The sequence below is a fragment of the Sciurus carolinensis genome, chromosome 12 (genome assembly GCF_902686445.1).
Source record: "Sciurus carolinensis chromosome 12, mSciCar1.2, whole genome shotgun sequence".
NCBI lineage: Eukaryota > Metazoa > Chordata > Mammalia > Rodentia > Sciuridae > Sciurus > Sciurus carolinensis.
In genome coordinates this window covers 81,749,519-81,771,215 of record NC_062224.1, presented here as the reverse complement: position 1 = coordinate 81,771,215, position 21,697 = coordinate 81,749,519, and the positions used below count along the sequence as shown (strand labels likewise).

Genomic DNA, 21,697 nt, shown 5'->3' with positions numbered 1-21,697 from the left:
ACAAAGGACCAGATGGGAATATGTTGCATGATAGATATAGAACAGAAACCAAAGTGAAGATGAGGCTAGATTATGGCACCAAGCTAAGCCAAAGCAAAGCCAAATGCATCTTTACCATCCTTGTTGCTTTAGCATTAGTATCCCAATGCCAGATTTGCCTCTGAGTTATCTGCAGCTCCGATGGAAGCTCTAAGAATACGTCCTCCCCTGCAATGTATTGTTGCTGGGCCTCATATAGCAACACAAAAAAACACTGTTGTGACTGTGCATTTGGGAAATGAATTTGGAGCATGCATAAAGAAAGGTACAACATAGGTGCTCTTTCCCCCTGGAACTGGTGTCACGGTCATATCCTAATACACTTGAAGCTGAGCATGCCTACAAGGGGAAGGGGTGAAAGAAATGGCTCCCTTCGTACTGAGATGGAGCTTGGGACATGGCATCAGTAGGATCCACACTGCAGGTCTTCTCTGAGCTGAAAAGCACTCTGGCATTGGCAGGCTACTTCCTGGGAGTGCCAGATCTCTTTGCAGTCAAACATGCAGTGTTGCAGTCAAGGCAGATCTGGCTGCATCTGGAGCTGCCATTGCTGCATTCCGTAGAGATGGTTGTGTGCTAGGACGGACTAGCCAGAATTCTGCCAGGCTAGAGCTTAACCAGAAATATTTCTAGTTCTGACATAACAGATGCTCTGAGGCATCCTCCATGAGGATGAAGCAACAGAGATATGAGTGGTATTTGTTGTGAAATAGATCTCTTTCCAAGTCAACTTTTTCTTTTTTTTTAAACTCTTTATTTTGTGGTGCTGGGGTTCAGACCCAGGGTCTCGCACGTGCTAGTTATACCCCCATGTCCCAATTTACTTTCTGTGATATTAGAAACTATGACATGATTGATGCTGAATAGTCTACTTGCCCAGGTCATGGTGCTTGTTTCATTCTTGTTGGTTATCATTTGATAGGTCCCTTTCCACCACCATTAAAATATCCTGACCCTCACTCTACTTTATGAAGACGTTGAAAGACATTTTGAAATGACGGGGAAAAGTATGAAAAGTAAAGTTAATCTGTCTGAGTTTGAATCCCAGCTTTACAATTTACTAGCTTGACTTCTTCAAGACTCAGTATTCTCGTCTTTAAAATGGGGTTATGGTAGTACCTACCTCATAAGGTAGTTGATCAATAATTTAGGTGGACTTCTTTGCTAGAGGAGAATCTAAGTTCTGGGCACTGTATCAGGAACATAGTAAACTGGTTAATAATTTCACCTCTGAGTATTATTTTGCCCAATAAGTATTTCTCCTAAATTATTCAGCAGATTTCTAATTCACAGTGCTCTTCAATGGTCCATAAAGACTTAGTGGAGGTTGGGGATATACCTCACATTATCTTGCCAGTTTAGACTTTAGGCTTTTTTGTAGGGCTGTCCACCTGACTGTTTTTCTTTGTTTTGTTGCAGAGATCCGGGCTCAGCTCACAGAGCAGATGAAATGCCTGGACCAGCAGTGTGAACTCCGGGTGCAGCTGTTGCAGGACCTGCAGGACTTCTTTCGGAAGAAGGCCGAGATTGAGATGGACTACTCCCGCAACCTGGAAAAGCTGGCGGAGCGCTTCCTGGCCAAGACGCGCAGCACCAAGGACCAGCAATTCAAGTAGGGACTCCATGGCTGTGGCCATTGCTTTTAAAGACCTTGAGAATGGGGTTCTGGGTGGAGGGAGACAGAAGGTGGAGTTAGATCCAGTTGGATTTATGAGCCAGTGACTTTGAATTAATCAAAAGCCTCTAGGACTTTCCCTTTTCCACATTAATCTTATGTGAGTTCTCCATCTCATAGAGATCACAGTAGATGATGAACCCTACTAATAATAGTAAACACCTTTTTTTGTAGTCCTGGGGATTGAACCCAGGAGTTCTACACTGAGCTCTGTCCATACCCTTTCTATTTTTTATTTTGGGACAGGCTCTTACTAAGTTACTGAGGCTGGCCTCAAACTTTTGGTCCTCAACTTCTGGAGTAGCTGAGATTATAGGCCTGTGCCACTGTGCCCAGCCAGTAAAGACTTTCATACAATTTATATGCGTCAGCCGTGGTTCTAAGGGCTTTATGTATAGGTCAGCTAATTGAATGCACATAACTTCATTTGTTAGGGTTGTTATTACTCCTGATTTACATGTGAGGAAACTGAGGCATAAAGAGTTTAAGAAAATTAACACAGGATCACACACACATATCCCTAGAAAGTAGTAGAGCTGGAATTGAAATCCAGGCTGGCTGGCTCCAGTTTCTGTACTCAACGATTTCATCAAACCATCTTTAACCATAAGAAATGAATGATATCATAGCCATACATCTAAATTCCTGCCTATGCAGTTACTAAGGTCTGGTCCTTCTACATTTATAATTTTTTATGCACCTGACTCCTTCACTCTGTTTGCATTGCCATTTCCTGGTTTAGAGCATCATCTTTTGATTGAAGGATTGCAATACTTACTCTATCATCCCTCGCAGAGGTTTTCAGCTCTGACTGCATCTCAGGATTCCCTAGAGAACTCTTTGCAGTTCTAGAGTGTGGTCTCCTACTCTAGAGCAATTAAATGAGAATCTGAGGAGTGGGGCCTGGGTAACAGGATGATGTAAACGCTTCCCATCCCGGGACGAGCCAGCTTTGAGGTTTACAGTCTATAGCTTCTCCCCATCCCAATCTGCTTGGTACACATGATGAGATTTAGTATTACGTAACCCCCTGAGGATCAGACAGTTTCTCTGTGCAGAACTTTCAATGACCCCCTATTGTCTATGTGGTGTGGTCTTCCAGTATCTGCATCACCTGAGTTGTTAGAAATTGAGTGCCTCAGGCCCCCCCTCGGACCTACTCTACAAGATTCCCAGGTGATTGGGGAGTTTGTTGAAGTTTAAGTGCTTCTTTATTCACAAAATTGCATCCTTCTTGGCTTGTTCTTCAAGTCCCTCTACATCTGGCTCAACCAGTGTTCCAACCTTGTTTCTTGTTTCTGTTCCAGTGTACTTTACCCAAACAGATCATTCACTTCACTGCAATCCTGTTATTGGACTTATATGCTCATTTTTCATATCTCTGTGTGTCTAAGTCATACCCAAGTCTTGAGACCCATTTCAGTTGCTCCCTAAGAAACATTAGTTATTCTCTCAGAAGAAAGAATGTTCTCCATATACTGAATTCTTAAACATTTTATTTGTTCTTCTCTTAGGGCCTTCGGCATGGTCCACCTCATATCATCTTCCTTTAGTGGACTACACAAACTTGTTTTGATTCATTTTTAGTGTTCCTCTGTGCCTAGCATAATATGTGGTATAAAGTAGATGCTCAGGAAATATTGTGGAATGAGTAAATGAATGAGAAATTTAAGAATTAATAACTAATAAATAAATCAGCTATTGGCACATTAAAAAAAATAATGCCAAGTCTCTTAGCCCTCCTATTTTAAATTCTTATATATTCTTCAAATAAAACAAGGCAGAAATTATCCTCCTCAAGGCAGCTTTGAGCAGTGAATATGGAGGTTAAGATTGAGAAGAATGTATGATACTCTCAATACCAGCCAGAATAAGAATTTCCTTCAGATGTTTTCTCCTCTCAAAGTCCCTTATCTTTCCCAATCCTGTTCTGTTTAAGATAAGAGAATCACATATCTATCTAAACAGAAAACAAAACAAAACAAAATGATAAGAGAATCATCTGATAATAAAATATTATTTTAGTATGTGATAAATGAAGACTTGGGGGAGGAATCATTTGCTTTAGGAAATGATTTAAAATTGAATTTATTAGGTTGGCAAGCTCCTCCTAATCTTAAAATAGCATTTAATTTTTAGCATTATATCATATTCTCATTTAAGGACATACTTTTTATAAATTAAGATACAGATGTGTTAATCATATGAATTGCTCTAAGATCACATACACGGAACAGGATATTTTCTTCAAGACTGAGAGAATTTATTTCCTTCTGATAAAGCTGATACTTGTGTCATTTTTTTTTCTCAAATAGCCAGTGAATATTTACTGAGAGCCAGTCCTGGGCTCAGTTTTGAACAAGGTATTGGAAGAAACAAGAGAAGTGTATTGTGTATATACATAGGGGGTCATCTGGTTGGAGAGGAAGGATTTTGAATATAGGAAGCAGTTAGAGGATAAAGCAGCAGCGATCTCCTTAAGAAATCTTTGGTGTTATGTAGAACATAGATCTGATAAAAGATTGGAAATATATCATCAGAGATATGGGATTTAGAATATTCAGGAGAGTTTTCATGAAGCAAGTAGAACTTAGGTTAGACTTTAAAGGTAGTTTTGTGTAGAAGAAAACAGAATAGCATGAACAGGTGAGGGGAGGCAGGAATATTTATTTGGTGGTGAGGGAGTGTAGGAGCTAGTGTGGGGTGCAGAGAAGGTTCTTATACATTTATTCAACTAATCCATTGCATATTCCTTAAATTCCTTCAGAGTGCCGTGGGATATAGCAGAGAATAAGCACTGCCTGGTCCACAAGGCACTTACAATAGGATGAGGAAATGGGCATTAATCAGATCAGTCTAGTAGGTATCTAATTTAAAATTGGGATACGTATTACAGAAGGAAAAGTACAGGGTGATACAAGGACCTAGAAGAGGGGGACTTCTCCACTCCTATGGCCATCACATTGTGGCAGGTTTATGCCAACAACTTCCTCTCTGGTCTTAGCCTGAGTCTACTTATTCAACAACCCCTTTTTAAAAACCTACCTGGGTGCTGTGCATTGTGCTAATTCCTTTGAGGACTAAGATAAGCTTTGGAATTCTTACCTCAAAAGAAAGAGTCAGAGTTAGGTTTTCTCCCCCTCACCAGGCAGGTAAAAAGGTAGAACACCTGTAGATAGTATTGTCTGATGGAACTGGAAGTGTTTCAATAGAAGACTGATGAAAGTTAATCCTAGTGATTTCTTATTGAAAATCTCATGTATAAGGTATCATGAGAAATACAAAGGTGTTTTAAGTGAGCCCCCAAACCCAAGAGCTTTCTGTTAAATTCCTGTTTTTATATGTCAAAAATGGTCATGTGATAACAATTTCACATGGTACAGCCTAATAAAGAGTTCAGATGTACTTAGGAATGTACTTAATACAGGCAAGATGGCAAGAACCTGGATACATGATTTATTCCTTTATATACAGAAGTCAAACAACTGAGATTCTAGCTACAATTTTATGTGAACCAGGTGGATTCTAATATTATAAGTACATGTGTGAAATTCTGAAATTCTGTACCTTTTATTTTCACCACAATTAATCCCACAACCTACCTGCTGAAATCCTTTGAGCATCTGAAGAGTCCCCGTGGCTGATTTCTACCCTTTTCTTATAGATGAAGTGATCAGACCTCTACTTCTCAATACAACACTGGGAATAGTGCTTTCATTTTTCCATTTTCCACTCATTTTTGTGTTGAGTAACTAAGGTGCTTGCATAGAATGAGCATTGCCGCATAGAGACACATGCTGTTGAAATCAAACTGGCATTTGGAAAGTGACACCACCAGGCCAAACTTGACACATTTGTTGGCAACAGAAAATTTGGCATTTTGTCACAGAGAAGGTATTTTAGGTATGTCTGATTTGGTTAAGATATAAGCATAGCTGCTGTAATAGACCCTGAATAATAACTTACACATGATAGAGGTTTGCTTTCTCTGTCATGTAATGGTTTGAGTGTTAGCTATCCAGAGCTGTTTCAGGCTCCTTTTCCATCCCCAGAGAGCTGTCCTTGTCTGTATGACTCAAGATGGCTCATTGCCACTGTGTGCCCATTCAAGCCCGCTGGCAAGGCAACAGGGCAGGGGGCAAATATGTTTTTATTCTTTAAAGGTGCAGTCTGGAAGTGGCACATATATGCCCTCGGCTCACACCCTGCCAGCCAGAACTTGATCACATGGTTATGCTAAACTGCAAGGGAGGCTGGGAAATGTAGTTATTATTCTGAGTGACTAGTAAGCAGAGTTTTCTTTTAATAAAAAGAAGGGGGAATAATCAGCAGTATTTGCCACAGTGTTCCTATGTGGTCTGTGAAAGGGCAGGTGCACCAAAGAACATAGCCACTCAGCCATATAGTGCCACAGTCACACAAAGAAGAGGGATTTGTTCTGTCTGGAGGACTAGGGAGAACTTTATGAAGGTGAAGTTCAATGGAGAGGAAATGGACAAATGAATATGCCAATACTAGGTATTGGTCTTGTAAGTTCCATATAATTGAGACAATGCAGAAGTTGTAAAAGGAGTGTGAGGAGATGGGAAAGAAGCATTTTAGAAAAGGTGTTAGTAAAGGCCCAGAGGTGAGAAAAACTCAAAGCAGGTGGACAATTCACCTGCTTTGTTGAAGAGCAAGAATTATCAACACAATAGTGAAATCAACCTGGAAAAGTTGGTAGGTTCCAGAAGATTTCAGAGGTTTATGGATATCATGTGATGGGTTTTGGGCTTTATTTGGTAAGCATGGGGAGCCATTGATAATTTCGGAGCAAGGCACATAATGATAACGTCTTTAGAAAAGGTTACTATGGCAACGATGCATATATCAATTGCAGTGGAGAGACTGGAGGAGCAAGACCTGTTATTAAGGTATGGCTGTCCAGTGGTGATGTTAATGTGGGCCAGACCTCAAGTCATGTCCTTGGAAATAGAAAAGATGGAGCCAAATGTGAGGGCAGCAATCAACTAAGTCAAAGAAGCTGGGCCAGAGAAAGGACTCTTGGTTTCCTGGATTTCTGGAGTGGCAATTGTACTGTATTTTCATTCAGCTATTGAACTGTAGCCTTGATTTTGCTGACTCTAGGACTGGTCCCAGAATAGTTCATTCTCTGCCCAGAGCATCTCAGCGGGCACTCGTCACCTCCCCCGGAGCTGTAGCAGCTGTTGGCCCAGCAATGCCATGAATTTGTCTCCCTGTGCTGCCAGGAGAGCAGCTGCCAGCAGCAACTCTGGACAGACACGTCTCAGAGCCATGGAAACTATTCCACTTGGGATGGGACAGGTTGACCAGGGCTGAATGCAGTCCACACGGGTTCATCCCACCCTTTTCCAGGCCAGTTTCTCACCCTGCCTCTGTTGCAGCCTCTCATCCTGGGTTAGGTTGGGTATTTTGTTGCAGCTTTAAGTGACTGTCTTTCAGGACAAATGTTGCTGAACTGCTTTTTTTCATCTTCTCTTGAACAACTTCTTCCCCTGGAAACCATTATCCTGTCGCTCTCTGGCTTTGCTTCCTCGTCTGCTTTGCTTCTGCTCACCTTTTGTCCTCTCCCACACTGTGCTCAGTGCAGACATCCTCATTAAAGCCCACACAGCTTGGACTCCATGGCAAAGCCTGACCCGGTGGGCCCATCTCTTTCCCTCTCTCCCAGAGAAACCATGAGAGATGCTGCAGATAGACCGTAGCAATTTTTCAGTTCTACCTTCTTCTGTTTTAAGATAGGTAATATGGCTTCCCCATCCTTGGGACTCTGTTAATGTCTGAAATTCTGTCAGCCTGTTTGATTAAGAGCAGAGAGAAAATATTATGTGAGGATAGGAAGTCTTTCTAGGGAAGATGTTCTTGCAATTTCTTTGGCTCCTTGAAGAGGAGCATAAATGTATTCCTATTTGTTGCTGAGCCTTTGATTGTCTCTTTTAAGTGGAATCTGTGTTAATATTACCCAGCAGGATTCTAATTGATAATGCACTGGTTGCTTTTTTTTTTTTCCTTTCTTACAGAGACTTGCCGTAAATTACCTTTCAGACAGCTCACTTGGTTTTGATCTCTTACTTTTAATAGCTCATTTCTTTGTTTTATGTTGAGGTAGCTTTTTATTTTTCTGTTGAGTTTTTAGAGGAATACTTCTATGTCATTCTCCTGCTGTGTCCCTAGCAGAGGTCTCATGCTATTTTATAATCCACTGTCAACATCTTTTCTTTTTCCTGCTTTTCCTTCTCCTCAACAAATATTTGTTGAACATTTTAAAGGTATTATTCTATATTCTTAGAGGAGGGAGTCAAAAAAGTAAAAATAATGGTTCTTTCTCATACAGATTTGTTACTAAATCAGGATGGTATCTTATCTGAATATGAGAACACAAATCTTGGGTGCAAGACTGTATGTGGTAGTGTCAAGTACATGCTATGGAATAAAAGATGCATAGTTGCTGTGGTTAGGAAACTTCAGCTAGGAAATGGGATTTGAACCAGACTCTGAAGAAGATAGAATCTACCCTGCTTCACATTTTTTTATTGATGCATTATCATTGTGTATAATGGTGGAATTTGTTGTTAAATATTTTTACATGCACAGAATATAACAATATAATTTGACCAATATCATTCCCCAGTATTACCCCTTTCCTTTCTCTCCTCCCTCCCCTTCATCCCTTTTCTCTATTCTACTGATCTCCCTTTGATTTTCATGAGGACAGAATCTTGACAGATGGAGGGAGAGTCAGGGGAAGATGTTCTAGGCATGAGGGGCACAGCCGGAGGAAAGTTCACAGCACTTTGGGGTATAAGGAGTAGACTGGTTTGACTGGGGATCGAGTGGATATGGAGGAGTTGGGCAAAGTGAGATAGTGTATCATGGAGAGCCTTGACTCTGACCGAGAGATCTGGTCCTGTGCTGTGGACACTGGAAAGCCCTGAAGCTTTGAATAGCTTATTGTCCAGGCTTAGGTATGAACTCTACTTAAGGAAGATTAACCTGGTGGTAGTTTGCTAAGTGACAAGAAATTTGAGACAGGAAAACCAGTTGCTGCAGTAGATAAGAAGGATCTAAATTAAGGTGGGATGGTAGGAATGGAAAGAACAGGAATTTATCCTTCCGTGTACTTAGTGAATATGTATTATGCTCTGACCCTGTGCCAGACACATGCCAGGCAAGACAGATACTGCTCTCTGCACTCCTGGAACTTACAGTCTAGAGACAGATGGACAGCACCTGGTGTAGGAAGCACCTCCAGGAATTGCTGACTGATGGGATTCAGATTTCAATGAGCTTAGAAACACAAAAGAAAGAGAGCCAGGAGTTTCTTTTGGATTTCAGTGCCTGGTAAATTAATGATGCCCTAACAGAAATACAGAAGTGAGGAGAAGGAGTAGGCTTTGATGGACTAGGATATGAGAAATTCAGTTTGGGGGTGTTAAGTTTAAGATGCATGGAGGATATTGAAACCATAATTTCTAGTAATTGACAGAAAATGAATGGCTATCTGCAGGGCTTAAAGAGAGGTCAGGATTGTTGGAAGAGATTTGGGTGTGTTTTAAAGAGGTGATGTTTGAGACTGGAAATGTTTGTGATTTTTCAACAGTGAAGACTCAGAAAGAGGAAAAGGGGAGATTTCCTTTGTATTGTCAGTGGTATTCAGATTGAGAGTGGAGAGGAATTTAAGAACATATATTTATTTATAGTGATTTACTCAGCACACATTTTTGGGACCTAATTATGTACTAGGCATCCATCTAGGTCCTAGGAATAGAAAGAAACAAGACAATGTCCTGTTCTCACCAACATTAAATAAACAGTGTATTAAGAGGGTACACATGGAAAATAAATCTGCTTATTTGGTTGTTCATGAGTTGTGTTATGTTGGGGTTTGGGGGAGCAGGGCTTAGGTATCTCAAGAATCTGGTAGACATTCAACCTGCAATACTCCTTTCAGTGGGAGGTTAGCCACAATTAATTAAAGAGAAATTATTGTAGAGTCCATGTTCTTGGCCTTAGGCCCAGTATTTGAACTTGCACAGTCTCAGCATTTATGACACCTACTGCTGATGGATTCCTTCTCTGGAGTTGAGTGCAGAGTTGTTCACCAGTCTCGCAGGATAGCATTGGGTTGAAAAGCAGAGTCAGTTGGCCATGCAAAATGTTATAGCTGTGGTTGCAAATCAGAACAGGGTGGAGGACAGGAAAGTTCCTCTTTTTGAGTATGGAATGACCTTAAGGGAGGAAGTAAGAGGAAGCATGAAATTGCCGGAAAGGAGAACCCCTGACTTGCTGGGTCCAGTGCGTCACTCATTCATTTTGGACATATTTGGGAGCGGTTTGTTCCCTCTGGGAGGGTTTTGCCCAGATGTAGCATCTGGAGTTGAGCAAGGGTTGGCATCCCTTCCCCATGGCTCAACCTGTTTTTATTGAGAAACTAACAAAGGGTCCCTTGGTGTGTTTTTTACTGACCCAGGCGACATAGAGCCTTTGTTGATGGTTGGGTCTTTTTTAAAGGCAGAGTTGGGAGGGCTCCTCACACATGGGTAAAAAATCAGAGGACAGACACACAAGAAAACATTTTGTGGATTAGCAGGACAAGGTGGTGGCCAGTCTTTGGAAGAGAGAAAGATTCAATTGAAAGCTCCTTGGGAAACTTTGTGATTTAGTAGAAAGAGCTCAGAGTTTTGAGCCAGACAGACTTAGGTCTAAATCCTATCTCTTCCATTCTGTCTGACCTTGAGCACATTACCTTAAGCCTCAGTTTTCTCATCTATGAAATGTGGATAGTAATACTTATCTGGAAGTGTCATTCTAAGAATTAGATATTATGTATGTAAAGCATCAGTCTGATGCCTATAACTTAATAGACACTGAATAAAAGGTAGCTGATATAATTGTTAGTAGTGTGAGCTGGGTGCAGTGACTCATGCCTGTAATCCCAGTGGCCTTATCCCAGTAGACTTACCTCATCATTTTAGGTTAGGGAATGATAGAGGTCAGGGAAGAAGCAAAACATGCTTTTATGAGCAATTGGGAGGATTTTGGGGACTCCTGAGGCTCCTGGGTCTCCTAGGATCTGGCACTGGAATGTCAGGAGGCTAAGGCAAGAAGATTGCAAGTTCTAGGCCAGCCTCAGCAACTTATCAAGGCCCTAAGCAACTTAGTGAGACCCTGTCTCAAAATAAAAACTAGAAAGGGGTGGGAATGTGGCTCAGTGGGTAAATACCCTGGTTTCAGTCCCAAGTACCCCCCCCCCCCCAAATTATCAACATCAGGGAGGAATAGCTTGATAAGTTAAAGTCACAGTTTCTGGAACTGGATTTCCTAGGTTCACAATCCTGAATTTTAATACTTACTGTGTGACTTCAGATGAAGGTTCTTAATCACCTCCAGTTTCTTCATTTGCAAAATGATGATAATAATAGTACCTGCCTCATGGGGTTTTTATGTTGATTAAGTGGATTAATGTATGCGAAGACCTTAGGACAGCACTTGGCACATGGTAAATGTACATAGTAGCAACACTTACTCTCATCCTCAGGAATAGAGAATGAGCACAGCTAAGGTAGGTCAAACATTAGATTCATTAGTTATTTCCTGTTCAGAGTTAACCCTTCCTAAGCCTGGCTAGCAATACGTCCATCTCCATTTTCTTTAGAGACCTCTATGGGCCCGCTGGAATGCAAACTCATCCTCCCTTCTGATTTTAGGTATGGCTCCCTTGGACAGAACCTATGCAATTTTGTGACAGAACACATGTGATTTTGTGACTCTAAATAATTGTATGGCCAGTCCCTAATAAAAACTCGGCAGTTGTATGTTTTGTCTCTCAGGGTGTCATGTAGCTCAACTCTGATGGGTGACTTTTAATTTAGCCTCATAATCATCAAAAGGGGGATTTGTTATACAGCCACCTTTTGGTTTCCTTGTCCTCTTGGAATCAATAGTTGCCAATTTAGCCCTGTTGCCCAATTGTTGGTGTTTATGTAAAGATATAGTGCAACTCAAAAAAGACCAGTCCTGTTGAGCCTCCTGTAAGGTCTGCCTTTGGGACCAGCAAGCCAGTGTAGCCTCAGCCATGGGCGCAACAGAATGTGATTTCCTGAATTGTTGGTCTCATGAGACCAAATAGAAGCTCCTAAGCTTCTGCATAAGTGGCCTTATCTCATCATTTTAGGTTAGGGAATGATAGAAGGCAGGGCAGAAGCAAAACATGCTTTTATGGGCAATTGGGAGGATGTTGGGGACTCCTGAGGCTTCCTGTGTCTCCTAGGATCTGGCACTGGAATGTCAGCAGGCCACACCTCAGGCTTTCAGCTCCGTGGAGCAAAGACACTGCTGATCATGTCCCTTGACAACAGTGCTGGGGTGTAGGGAGTGTATAGTATTCATTTTCTCTGCTCCTGTGAGCCCCATAATAATTTCATAGCAGACACCGGAAGCAATGTGTGTGGCTGGTTCTCGGGGTCTTTAATTCTCAGGAATTTGCAGCCAATTAAATGAATTGTCTTTGATCTAGTTCTTTTTTAAAGGCCAAAGCTATGTCATCTTATTGGGAGCTGACTGTTTTAACTGGGCGGGTTTATAAGATAAGAAGAAAATACTGTCTCTGCTGTACAGACTTTTGTCATTGAAATGGGAAAAATCAGGCAGGCTGAGAGAGAATAATAAGAACACATGGGCACACGAATCTAAAAATAGGAGCCCATTTAAAGGAGGTTCCAATAGTCCCTGGGAAGGGAGGGAAGGTGGAGTTCTCAGGAGGAACTGGTGCTTGGCTCAGTCAGGGAAAGGTAAAAGGTAGCACGGTTGATGTTCTCAATTAGATTTGGTCCCCTGTTAATTGAAGTAAAGACTTTAATATCTAATTCTTGCACTGCACCAAAGTATCACGATGTGAGGAGTAACGGAGTCATATGGGAAGGGCTCAGTGTTAATGAAGGATTTAGGGAGAATGAGAAATTTTTCAGAGTTGAAACAGGATCATTTTTTCTGCCAGCTCCTGCTTCTACCTCCTTCCTGTCATGTAGTTGCTCCTGAGGTTTTCAGTTCAGGGGGGATCAATCAGCACAGATCTGCTTCTTAACATATTTGGGGTACAGCTGGTTAAAGAACCCGAATTAGAAAATGAATTGAACAAACTAGGATTATCTTCGATGGTAGGATGCTGAGCTGTGTTTGCCAATTTCTGCTTAAGCAGTCAGGACAGGGCATCCTTGCATGAAATTCAGACATCTCGCTGGCAGCCTTGAGCTGAAGTAGAGGTTGCAGAGCAAGTCTGGCAGCTCTCAGTCTGAACCCTCGTAAACAACAGATGTTCAGAACTGAGTTCTAGGGCTGGGGGTAGGGGTTTCTGTTGATGCTTGAAATATTTTGAATTTATAGGCAGCATCTAGGGGATTTAGCAAAAGGAGGAAGTAGTACAGGATTGGGGCAGTGTACCGGTGGAAATGATGCCTCTGGCGGATTTCCTTGGAACACAAAGCACAGGCTACAGAGTGGACTCAGAATGGAGAGTGAAGGGAACCCAGGGAGGAGGCACAGTAAAGACAGGCCAGACTGCTAAGGTGTATTGACTTCCTGGATTCCTTCCCTCCTGCTCCCCCTTTTGTACATGGTCTGAATCGGACAGCCTTTTCCTTGCTTGGTAACATATGGAAATCCCTACTCTATGGTAGGGAAAGGTACAGATATACATATCTGTACACATATGCATGCAAGCGCATAACACAGTCTTTTTTTTCAGCACCTCCCAAAGCAGTCTAGGTTCTTATGATATTCTGATTATGGGATATTGTTATGGGCTTTGTTTCACATTTTAAGCTTTGTGCTTCCTTAATATCGATTATGCCATTACTTCATTAATTGGAGGTAGCCCAAGATAGTATGGCTAATAGAAATTTCAGTGTTTTCCTTTCTTCCTCTCTTTCTTCTATTTTTTTTTTTTTTCATTAAAGTGGTGCTTACAAAAATTTTTTTTAAGTTGTGCTGGGTCTCAAATCCTGAGACTTATTTATGCATGCTAAACAGGTGCTTAACCACTGAGCCACACCCCCACCCCAATTACTGCCTCTTCTTTATCTCCATCCCCCGGAATCCATATACTGAATTTCCAGCCAAATGATGAGCATTTAAGAAACATACTTTGCAACATTGTTAGGGAAGCCATAAGGGAAAATATATATGTAATGTATCTTTAGTAGGCTTCCTTGGTACCAAATTAAAGAAAACTTTAAGATTGTTGCCTTTAATCAAATGAGGGGGGTGGGAAGCAGTTTATCAGGTTTGAACAAGTTTTTGTTCTATTCAAATTAGCCAGAAGCAACTGGTTTGAACATCTTTGATAAAATCACTTATCATCTGGGGGGCTAAGAACATCATTGTATTATTACTCCTTCTGGAAAAAAAGTATACATCTGGCCATTTTGACCATTAGTGTAGAAAGTTAGTGAACACCAATCCTGATGTGGGAGATTCATTATTCTTTCAGCAAACTATTTTTGGCGTGGGGGGAGGGTGCTGGGATTGAACCCAGAGATTTACACATGCTAGGCAAGTATTCTGTCACTGAGTTAAATCCCCAGCCCTCAGCAAACATTTATTGAACACCTATTCTATACTATAGATGTGCTAGTAATTAAATATACCCAGAAGAGGAAGCCATAATTCTAGCTCATGAAGGTTACCATTTAATGTAAAATAAGTTTAAGTTTGTTATGTATGTGTGTGTGTTCTGATAAACCATAGAGTTCAAGGTCAAAGAACCAGGATCGTTGAGTGATGCTTGTAGTACCTGTGATTCAGTAATAGGCACTGCGCTTCATTCTCAGCATCAGCTGTGGCCAATAGGTTCTGCTCAGGTTCTGGGGTCACAGAGAGGGCCAAGCCTCTGCCCTCAGGAGACTCCTGGTGTCATGTGGAAAACAGGTTTGTATAAAAAAGAACATAAAGTAACATATACTCACTGCCAAAGAGAAATGGGAGAAATGACTTCATTTTCCTCCAGAAGAGAATCTTTAAAAAAAAATTGTTTTAAATTTTAACACAATTATAGACTTACAGAAAAATTTCAATAGTATGAAGAATTTCCATATGCCATTTTACCAAGATTGCCCAAAAATGTTAACGTATTACTGCATTTGCTTTATATTTCTCTCTCCATATACAACCCACAGACTTCTTTTTTCTGCAACACTTGAGGGTAAGTTGGAGGCATGATTGCCCTTTTATCCATACATACTTAAGTGTGTAGTTATCAAAAATAAGGTTGTTTTCTTATAAAGTCACAGTTCTACTATCAAAATCAAGACACGAAGATTGACACAATAATAATTATCTAATTAATAGACATCCAGATTTTTCCAGTTGTTTCATAAGCAACTTTTGGGGCAAAGGAAGGTTCAAGATTATGCAATTCATTCAATTGTCTTTAGATTCCTTTAATGTGGAGTGATTACCAAATCTTCCTTTGTGTTTCCTGACCCTGACATTTTTTGGAGCACTCAGCCCAATCTTTTACCATTTATTACCATTTACTTTATTTATTTTAATGATCATGTCATCCCCAATTTGGCCACTGGAGTCCCATCAAACTGGCCCCCAAGTCCTTTTGATATGCATCATATCGTTTCTTTGAGTACTTCCTTAATTTCTAGCACAAGATGTTCCAGTTCATCTTGTATTTTCTTTGCTTTGGCTCTGGAGTCAGAGTTTTCTTCAGAGAGCCCTGGTTGCTTTTGTATGGTAGAGTATTTCAAAACCATGGATGCTGAGTGTGTTATTTGTTACTGGACTACTATTATTTGAAAATATCATGAGTCAAAAATGCACTTAATGCACCCAACCTACTGAACACCACAGCTTAGCAACCCAGTACTCTGTAGAGCGTCAATTGTTTCTACTCATGATCTCTCATGGCTGACAAGGAGTAATGGCTCTTTGCTATTGTCCAGAGTCACCAGAGAGAATCATATCACATGGCTAGCCTGCAAAAATTCAGAATTTAAATTACAGATTCTACTGAATGTATATTGCTCATACCATTATGAAGTTAAAAAAAAATCCCAATAAGTTGAACCATCATTAATTCAGATACTGTATTTATCTATATTAAAGCCTGTGAGTATCTTCAATTTCACTCAAATGCTACATGTTACAATTAATTTTCTCCTCTTTCCATATTTATAACTTTCTCTGAACAGTGAGATACTGTCTCTTCTTATTGGTAGTATTTTCAATTAGTTGCTTAGTCTTAGACTGTATAGAACATAGTTCCAAACTTGCTAACTCATGTCTCTGGAAAAGACTTCTAGATTTTAATACTGGTTCAAGTTCTTTTTGTTTTTGACCTTGAGGGCCAAAACAGTATTCAAAAGTTAGTTCATTAGGCCTTTCCAAAACCCCAGAAGTTCAGTGTGACTGCCTGTATCTCTCTGTCTGTCCTTCCTATCTATCTATCTATCTATCTATCTATCTATCTATCTATCTATCTATCTATCTATCTACCTATCTATCTATCTATCTATCTATCCATCCATCCATCCTGGAAATCAAACCCATGATTGTTCTACCTTTGAGCTACATCCCCAGCTCTTTTAATTTTATTTTGAAACTGGTCTTGCTAAGTTGCCCAGGCTGGGCTCACTGAAATTTGAGATCCTCCTGCCTCTCCCCTGTCACTGGGATTCTAGGTGTGTACTTCCATGCCTGACTGCTGTAGTATTTGTTTATTTGTTTGTATTTAATTTTTCCCCTCCAGAATGAAGTTTTGCCTAGTCCATTCTGTTGACTAGAGATTGGCCTCAGGAGATGTGAGAGACCTGCTTATCCATAAATTACATCAGGGCATTAATAGAAATCAGTGCTGGGATCATAGGCCAGATGAGGAGTGTGTTCTGTGGACCCTTCTGTAGCTATTTCCCCTTATTCCTGGGTCAGCTCCAACTCTGGGCAAACCATGCTGTGAATTTCCCTTACCCATTTCTACCAAGTTGTCTACTCTTCTCACATTCTCCCTGCCATTCTGGTGATCACTCCTTTGCATTTAGGGAACCCAGAATTCAGCTGTAATCTCAGCCCTGGGCTGTGATTGGGCAGACTGTTTCCACTTTTGTAATATGCTGATATAAGACCTTTGGATGATTTGGGTCTGGTCCCTTGGAGTGAAGTTCTAAGTCATTGTTCGTGGACATCCAACCTTGAAGAATGTTAGACCTCGTTGCTGGATTGTTTGCTGTCTCCCTGTTCTGATATCCTGCTATTTTGTTGACTTTCTTTACTCAGATGCTGTGACCCTTCTAAAACTCTTTTATATCTGTTCTGACCTGGCCATCTTCTCTTTCCCATCTGGAAATAGCTTCCAGGTTCCCCTTCCTCAGTCTCCCTTAGACATCATACTCCATCTCCCACATGCTCATTTTATTTCTCTTTCTTCCAGATGCTTATAACCTGGTCAGTGCTGCTGATTCCAGCTGTTCTGAATCTTGCCTACAGCTTAAGTTAAAAAACAGATGGGCCCAAAGCTTCCTAGATGCTATGCCAATTTCCATTGCATGAAAACAAATTACTGAAAAGCATCAGGAAATTTTAGAATAGTTTTGGGGTTTGAGTCTGTGTCTTCTCAGTGGTCCTCCCTCCTCCATTCTTCCATCTGCCCCATCCACTCCACCTTGTCCCTTTCTATCTCTTTGTATGCCTCCCGTGGCAGAGGCTGGTTTCCAAAACCTTTGCCCCCATTTAACTCTATGTGCTGAATGGTTTAACCAGTTGGATGGCACTGTGTTAAAAATCAAGCTGGAGTTATTGGTGTCTTTCTAAATGTTTTTGCCCTTTTTGAATTCTCTACAGAGGACTAAGGAATTTGTATCCTTTTTGATCATATAGAGAAGGTGGAGCTTCTTTGTCACTGGGCAAAGAAGTCACCCACTTGGGAATAAAATTAATGGTCCTCTATTGGTTTTATTGATCAGAATGCAAGACAATGCCAATCCTACTACCTACCCTTGCAGGGAGCATGTAGACATTCTTCATAGGCAAATAGTTTGTGCCTTAGGAAGCAGTGACATTGCTGCATCCCTGTTATTTTCAGAATCCCCATTCTTGAAATTTGCCAAGGGCTTTCTCCTGATGTTCTATAGAACACTGTTTAACTCAGCATTTGTGGTCACCCTAAATACGAGAGAAAGAGAAGCAACATAATGGGGCAGTAATCTTACAGGTGCATAACAAGGATACTGATCATCATTTATGACCATCAGGAGGAAGATGTTGGCATACACTAGTAATTATTGGGTACCCACTATGACCAGAGTACTAGACATTATAGGAACTGTCCTACAAAGAAGTCCTCAGAGGATGGACTTCCAGAATTTAGGGACCCCTCAACTTATATGTAAATTGTGACATTCATGTGTATACATCTTTCTCTCTTCCTCCCTTCTTTCTTTGGAAGAAAATACTTGGAAGAGAATCCTCAGATTCTCAAAAGGGTCTGGGGTATGTAATCATCTCCCAGAATTTAGGACCCTTGCCCTAGACTTGTAATCCTTTTGTTCATGAATCTGTAAGCTGGAATGCACACACATACAAGTGTTTACATTATTAAGTAAATAACTGAGAACAGCACTTTCACAAAACAGTACTTATCTTTACTCTTTGTGATGTACTCTGCTATTTCTACTTCGTTCTATTGTTCCGTTCCACCCTTTTCTGTTTCCTTTTTTGAGAAATGCTAGTTGTAAATTGATTTTTTTAAAAAAACTCCATTATTGAGTTTTATCCTACAGTTTGAAAAAACGTTATTTTAAGAGCATCAGTTTTTAAATTTTGGGCATATGTAAAATTACCTGGACTGCTTCTTTAAAGGGAAGATTTCTGGGCATTGCTCCACCCCTGGTGAATTGTAATCTCTTTTGAGGAGCAGGAGATTCCACATTTTAAAGATGCACTCTAGTCATTCTGATGCAAAGTGATTTGGGGTCCTCAAGACTCATAGTTGGAGAAACCATTATCTTTTTAGCTTACAAACCTGGCTGTTTAAGCCTTCAAATCTCATACTTGCCTTGAGGTGGTAGATAGTGGAGGGGATCATCTAAATCCAGACCAAGAGGGCTGGGGATACAGCTCAGTTGGTAGAGTGCTTGCCTTGCAAGCAGAAGGCCCTGCATTCAATGCCCAGCACCAAAAAAAAAAAAAAAAAAAAAGGCAACAGACTAAGTATTCTCTCATTACAGACTCATCCTGACCCCTGAATCTTAATATTTCTCTTTTTTTAATTAAAGATTTATTTGTTCTTTTTAGGTATATATTAACACATTTATACAAACATGGAGTGTATCTTATTCTACTTCATATTTCTTGGTAGTTCTCTTTTAAATGTCACAGCCCTTATTAAGGCAGACAAGGGGTTAACTGAAGCCACAGAATAGAAAATGAAGGGTCATTTTACAGAGTGACTGGGGTGTGGCACAGCCCTCCAGTAGGTGCCCAAAGCCAGTCCCAAATTAGAATAGGGTGGGATTCAAAACTGCTTTTCCTCTCCACTTGCCTTTCATGTGTAACCACATGCAGTGTGTCAACATGCTTTCCGGCGCCGTTAGGCACCAGCAGTTTTGCTCCCTCTGGGTTCATGGACCCTTGGTATTCCTGTTATGTGTTGTCTGAGAATAGCTCTGCGCTCTGGGGCTCTGAGCGCCATCCGTTAACTCTTGCAGCACCAGGCCTTTGTAGATGCTGAGGGGTTTCTGGTCGAAATACAACCACCACAACAAAATAAGAAAACACTTGCTAGTCAGGAGACCAGGGCGCTGGCCTTGCTGCACCACTATCTTTGTGACCTCAGGTTCCCTGAGTCTCAGTCTCCTCACTTAGAAAATGATAGGTTTGGTCTAGACTCTGAACCATCTTGAAAGTCCCTTCTAACTCTGAAATTCCATGATTCTATTTTTTATACCCTCTGGCTTTTTGCTTTGCAGTTTAAAAATTCTTTCAAGTTTCAGTTAGGTTAGGCACAGCAGATTTACTGAGTTTGGGAATTTCCAGAGAATCAGATGATAAGTTAGTACAGGCAAAATGTATTCCTATTTAGTGCACTGATGAAGTAGGACATTTATAAAACAAGTTCATTGTCAAATTGAGTAACAAGGCTGGGAATTTCGAGGTGTGTTTGTAAAGACTCCAGCTACTTTGTTTTGTGGGTGTAAATTCATTGTGTGGGCTGTTGAGTAATAGTATTAGTTGTTACAGTAATTAGAAATGATGATGATATTGATTTGCAGTTGGAGAACACTTCCTGTTTATAAAGTTTTTTTATGGACATCACCTTGTTTGATTTGATCCTCTCTTGATCAGATGAGTCAGGCAGGGCAGATCTGCTGTCCCCATTTATATTTTTAAACAGATAAGGAAATTTCGAGGCCCAGAGTACATTTGCAACTTACCCAAAATTATCTGACTAGTTAAGTGGCAGAGCTGAATCTGGGTCTTAAGTATAGTTTAGGGTGCTTTACCGCCTGCTGTAATGGGGTTCATTGTTCATTCAGATTCCTTAAGGACCTGAACTGAATAATTTGACCCACTAACCTGGAAATTGAGTAGGGCATCTCTTACATCATCCAACACTTTAAAGTTTTGCCAATAAAATATCAACCTGGTTAATAATATGCTGTAGTTCAGAGCGCACAAGCCAATGGGCATATAAATTTGGTCACTCAACAGGCACCCAAAGAGTGATCACAAGATCCAAGCTGGAGCAGTTGATTAGGCAAGCTAGATGGAGACTGAAGATATTAACTAACTATTCATTAAGTGAATCGTAGTCTTACTGTGCTCCACACTTATAGGATTTCTGTGGCTCTGTCATCCGGTTATTAGTCAATCCTGATTCTTGGTGATAGGTGTTTATTGAACATTCCAAAATATACCCTGTCCTCAAGAGACTTCCTTCCAATAAAGGCAAGATAAATATTAAAATAACACATGAGCTGCACACAGCTTATCTGATGACTATGTAGATTTCATTCCATTTAGCTCTATGGTTAAACAGGAGCTAGATTTTCCTCATGAGCTGTCATGAGCCATGTAAGGGGACTCCTTGTCCCAGGAACAGAGATTCAAGAGGGGGAGATACCCTTACGGATACCCTTTCTTCCGAATGGCTTGTTGGCATTGCTAGCCAGGAGGAGTTACTGGCTGTAGATCAAGCTTCTCTTCTCATGCCTGGTGCCAGGGAGATGCCTGCTCCTAAGGGGTGTTTACTGCTTTGAAAATAAGTGTGTGGATTTCTGAGTGACGTCATTTCACTTTGGCACTGACAGGTATTTATTTCTCTAGAATGAATTACCAGGGGTGAGCCAGACTGTCTGCCTCAGTCATCTTCCAAGGTTTCATTTATTTTAAAAATCTGCTAACACATCTGCTTGGTTTTTTTTTTTTTTTTTTTTTCTTTCCCTCTCTGTATGTTTGTCATGTTCTATAATTACTTATGGGGTTTCTGGTGACATCTTAATTAACTAGATAAGAAAAAAACTGAAGATATAATTGTAGAGTTGTTCGCAGGTTTTTCTATGGAATATGTGGACCCAACTGTCAATGTGATATAGATGGTTATAGATTCTTTTTAAACCAAGAAACATGTATGACTTTAATGTTCCTTGGCCATCGATCATACCTTTGTGATGTCTTTCCCTCTTGCTATGGTGCTTTAGTTTCACTGAATGAATTGGTCAACTCAGCCCTATTCTTGGGGGCTCTAAGGGGGTGTATTTAATTCCTAAGTGAATTTCTAGGCCCTTAGTTGTACAGTTCATACAGAAATTGAATGCTTAGACCTTGTCCTCCAGCATTTAGTTTGTACCTAGATTATACAAGGAGAGTTTAATAGCCACTTTGTTTATTCTTCCCTGCAGTTCTGAGCATGCTAATGCCAAGACATGGGTATAAATTAAGGAAAGGTTCATGCAGAAACCA

General features: G+C 40.6%; 1 protein-coding gene across 5 annotated transcripts in view; it reads left to right on the top strand.

The window, feature by feature from the left end:
* Positions 1-21,697, top strand: part of Srgap2 (SLIT-ROBO Rho GTPase activating protein 2) — a 237,876-nt gene that overhangs the window by 91,873 nt on the left and 124,306 nt on the right. For all 5 annotated transcript variants that reach the window (XM_047519791.1, XM_047519790.1, XM_047519792.1 and 2 more), the window contains exon 3: positions 1,459-1,651. In XM_047519791.1, the coding sequence (XP_047375747.1) occupies positions 1,459-1,651 (193 nt within the window). The remainder of the gene's footprint in view (positions 1-1,458; positions 1,652-21,697) is intronic.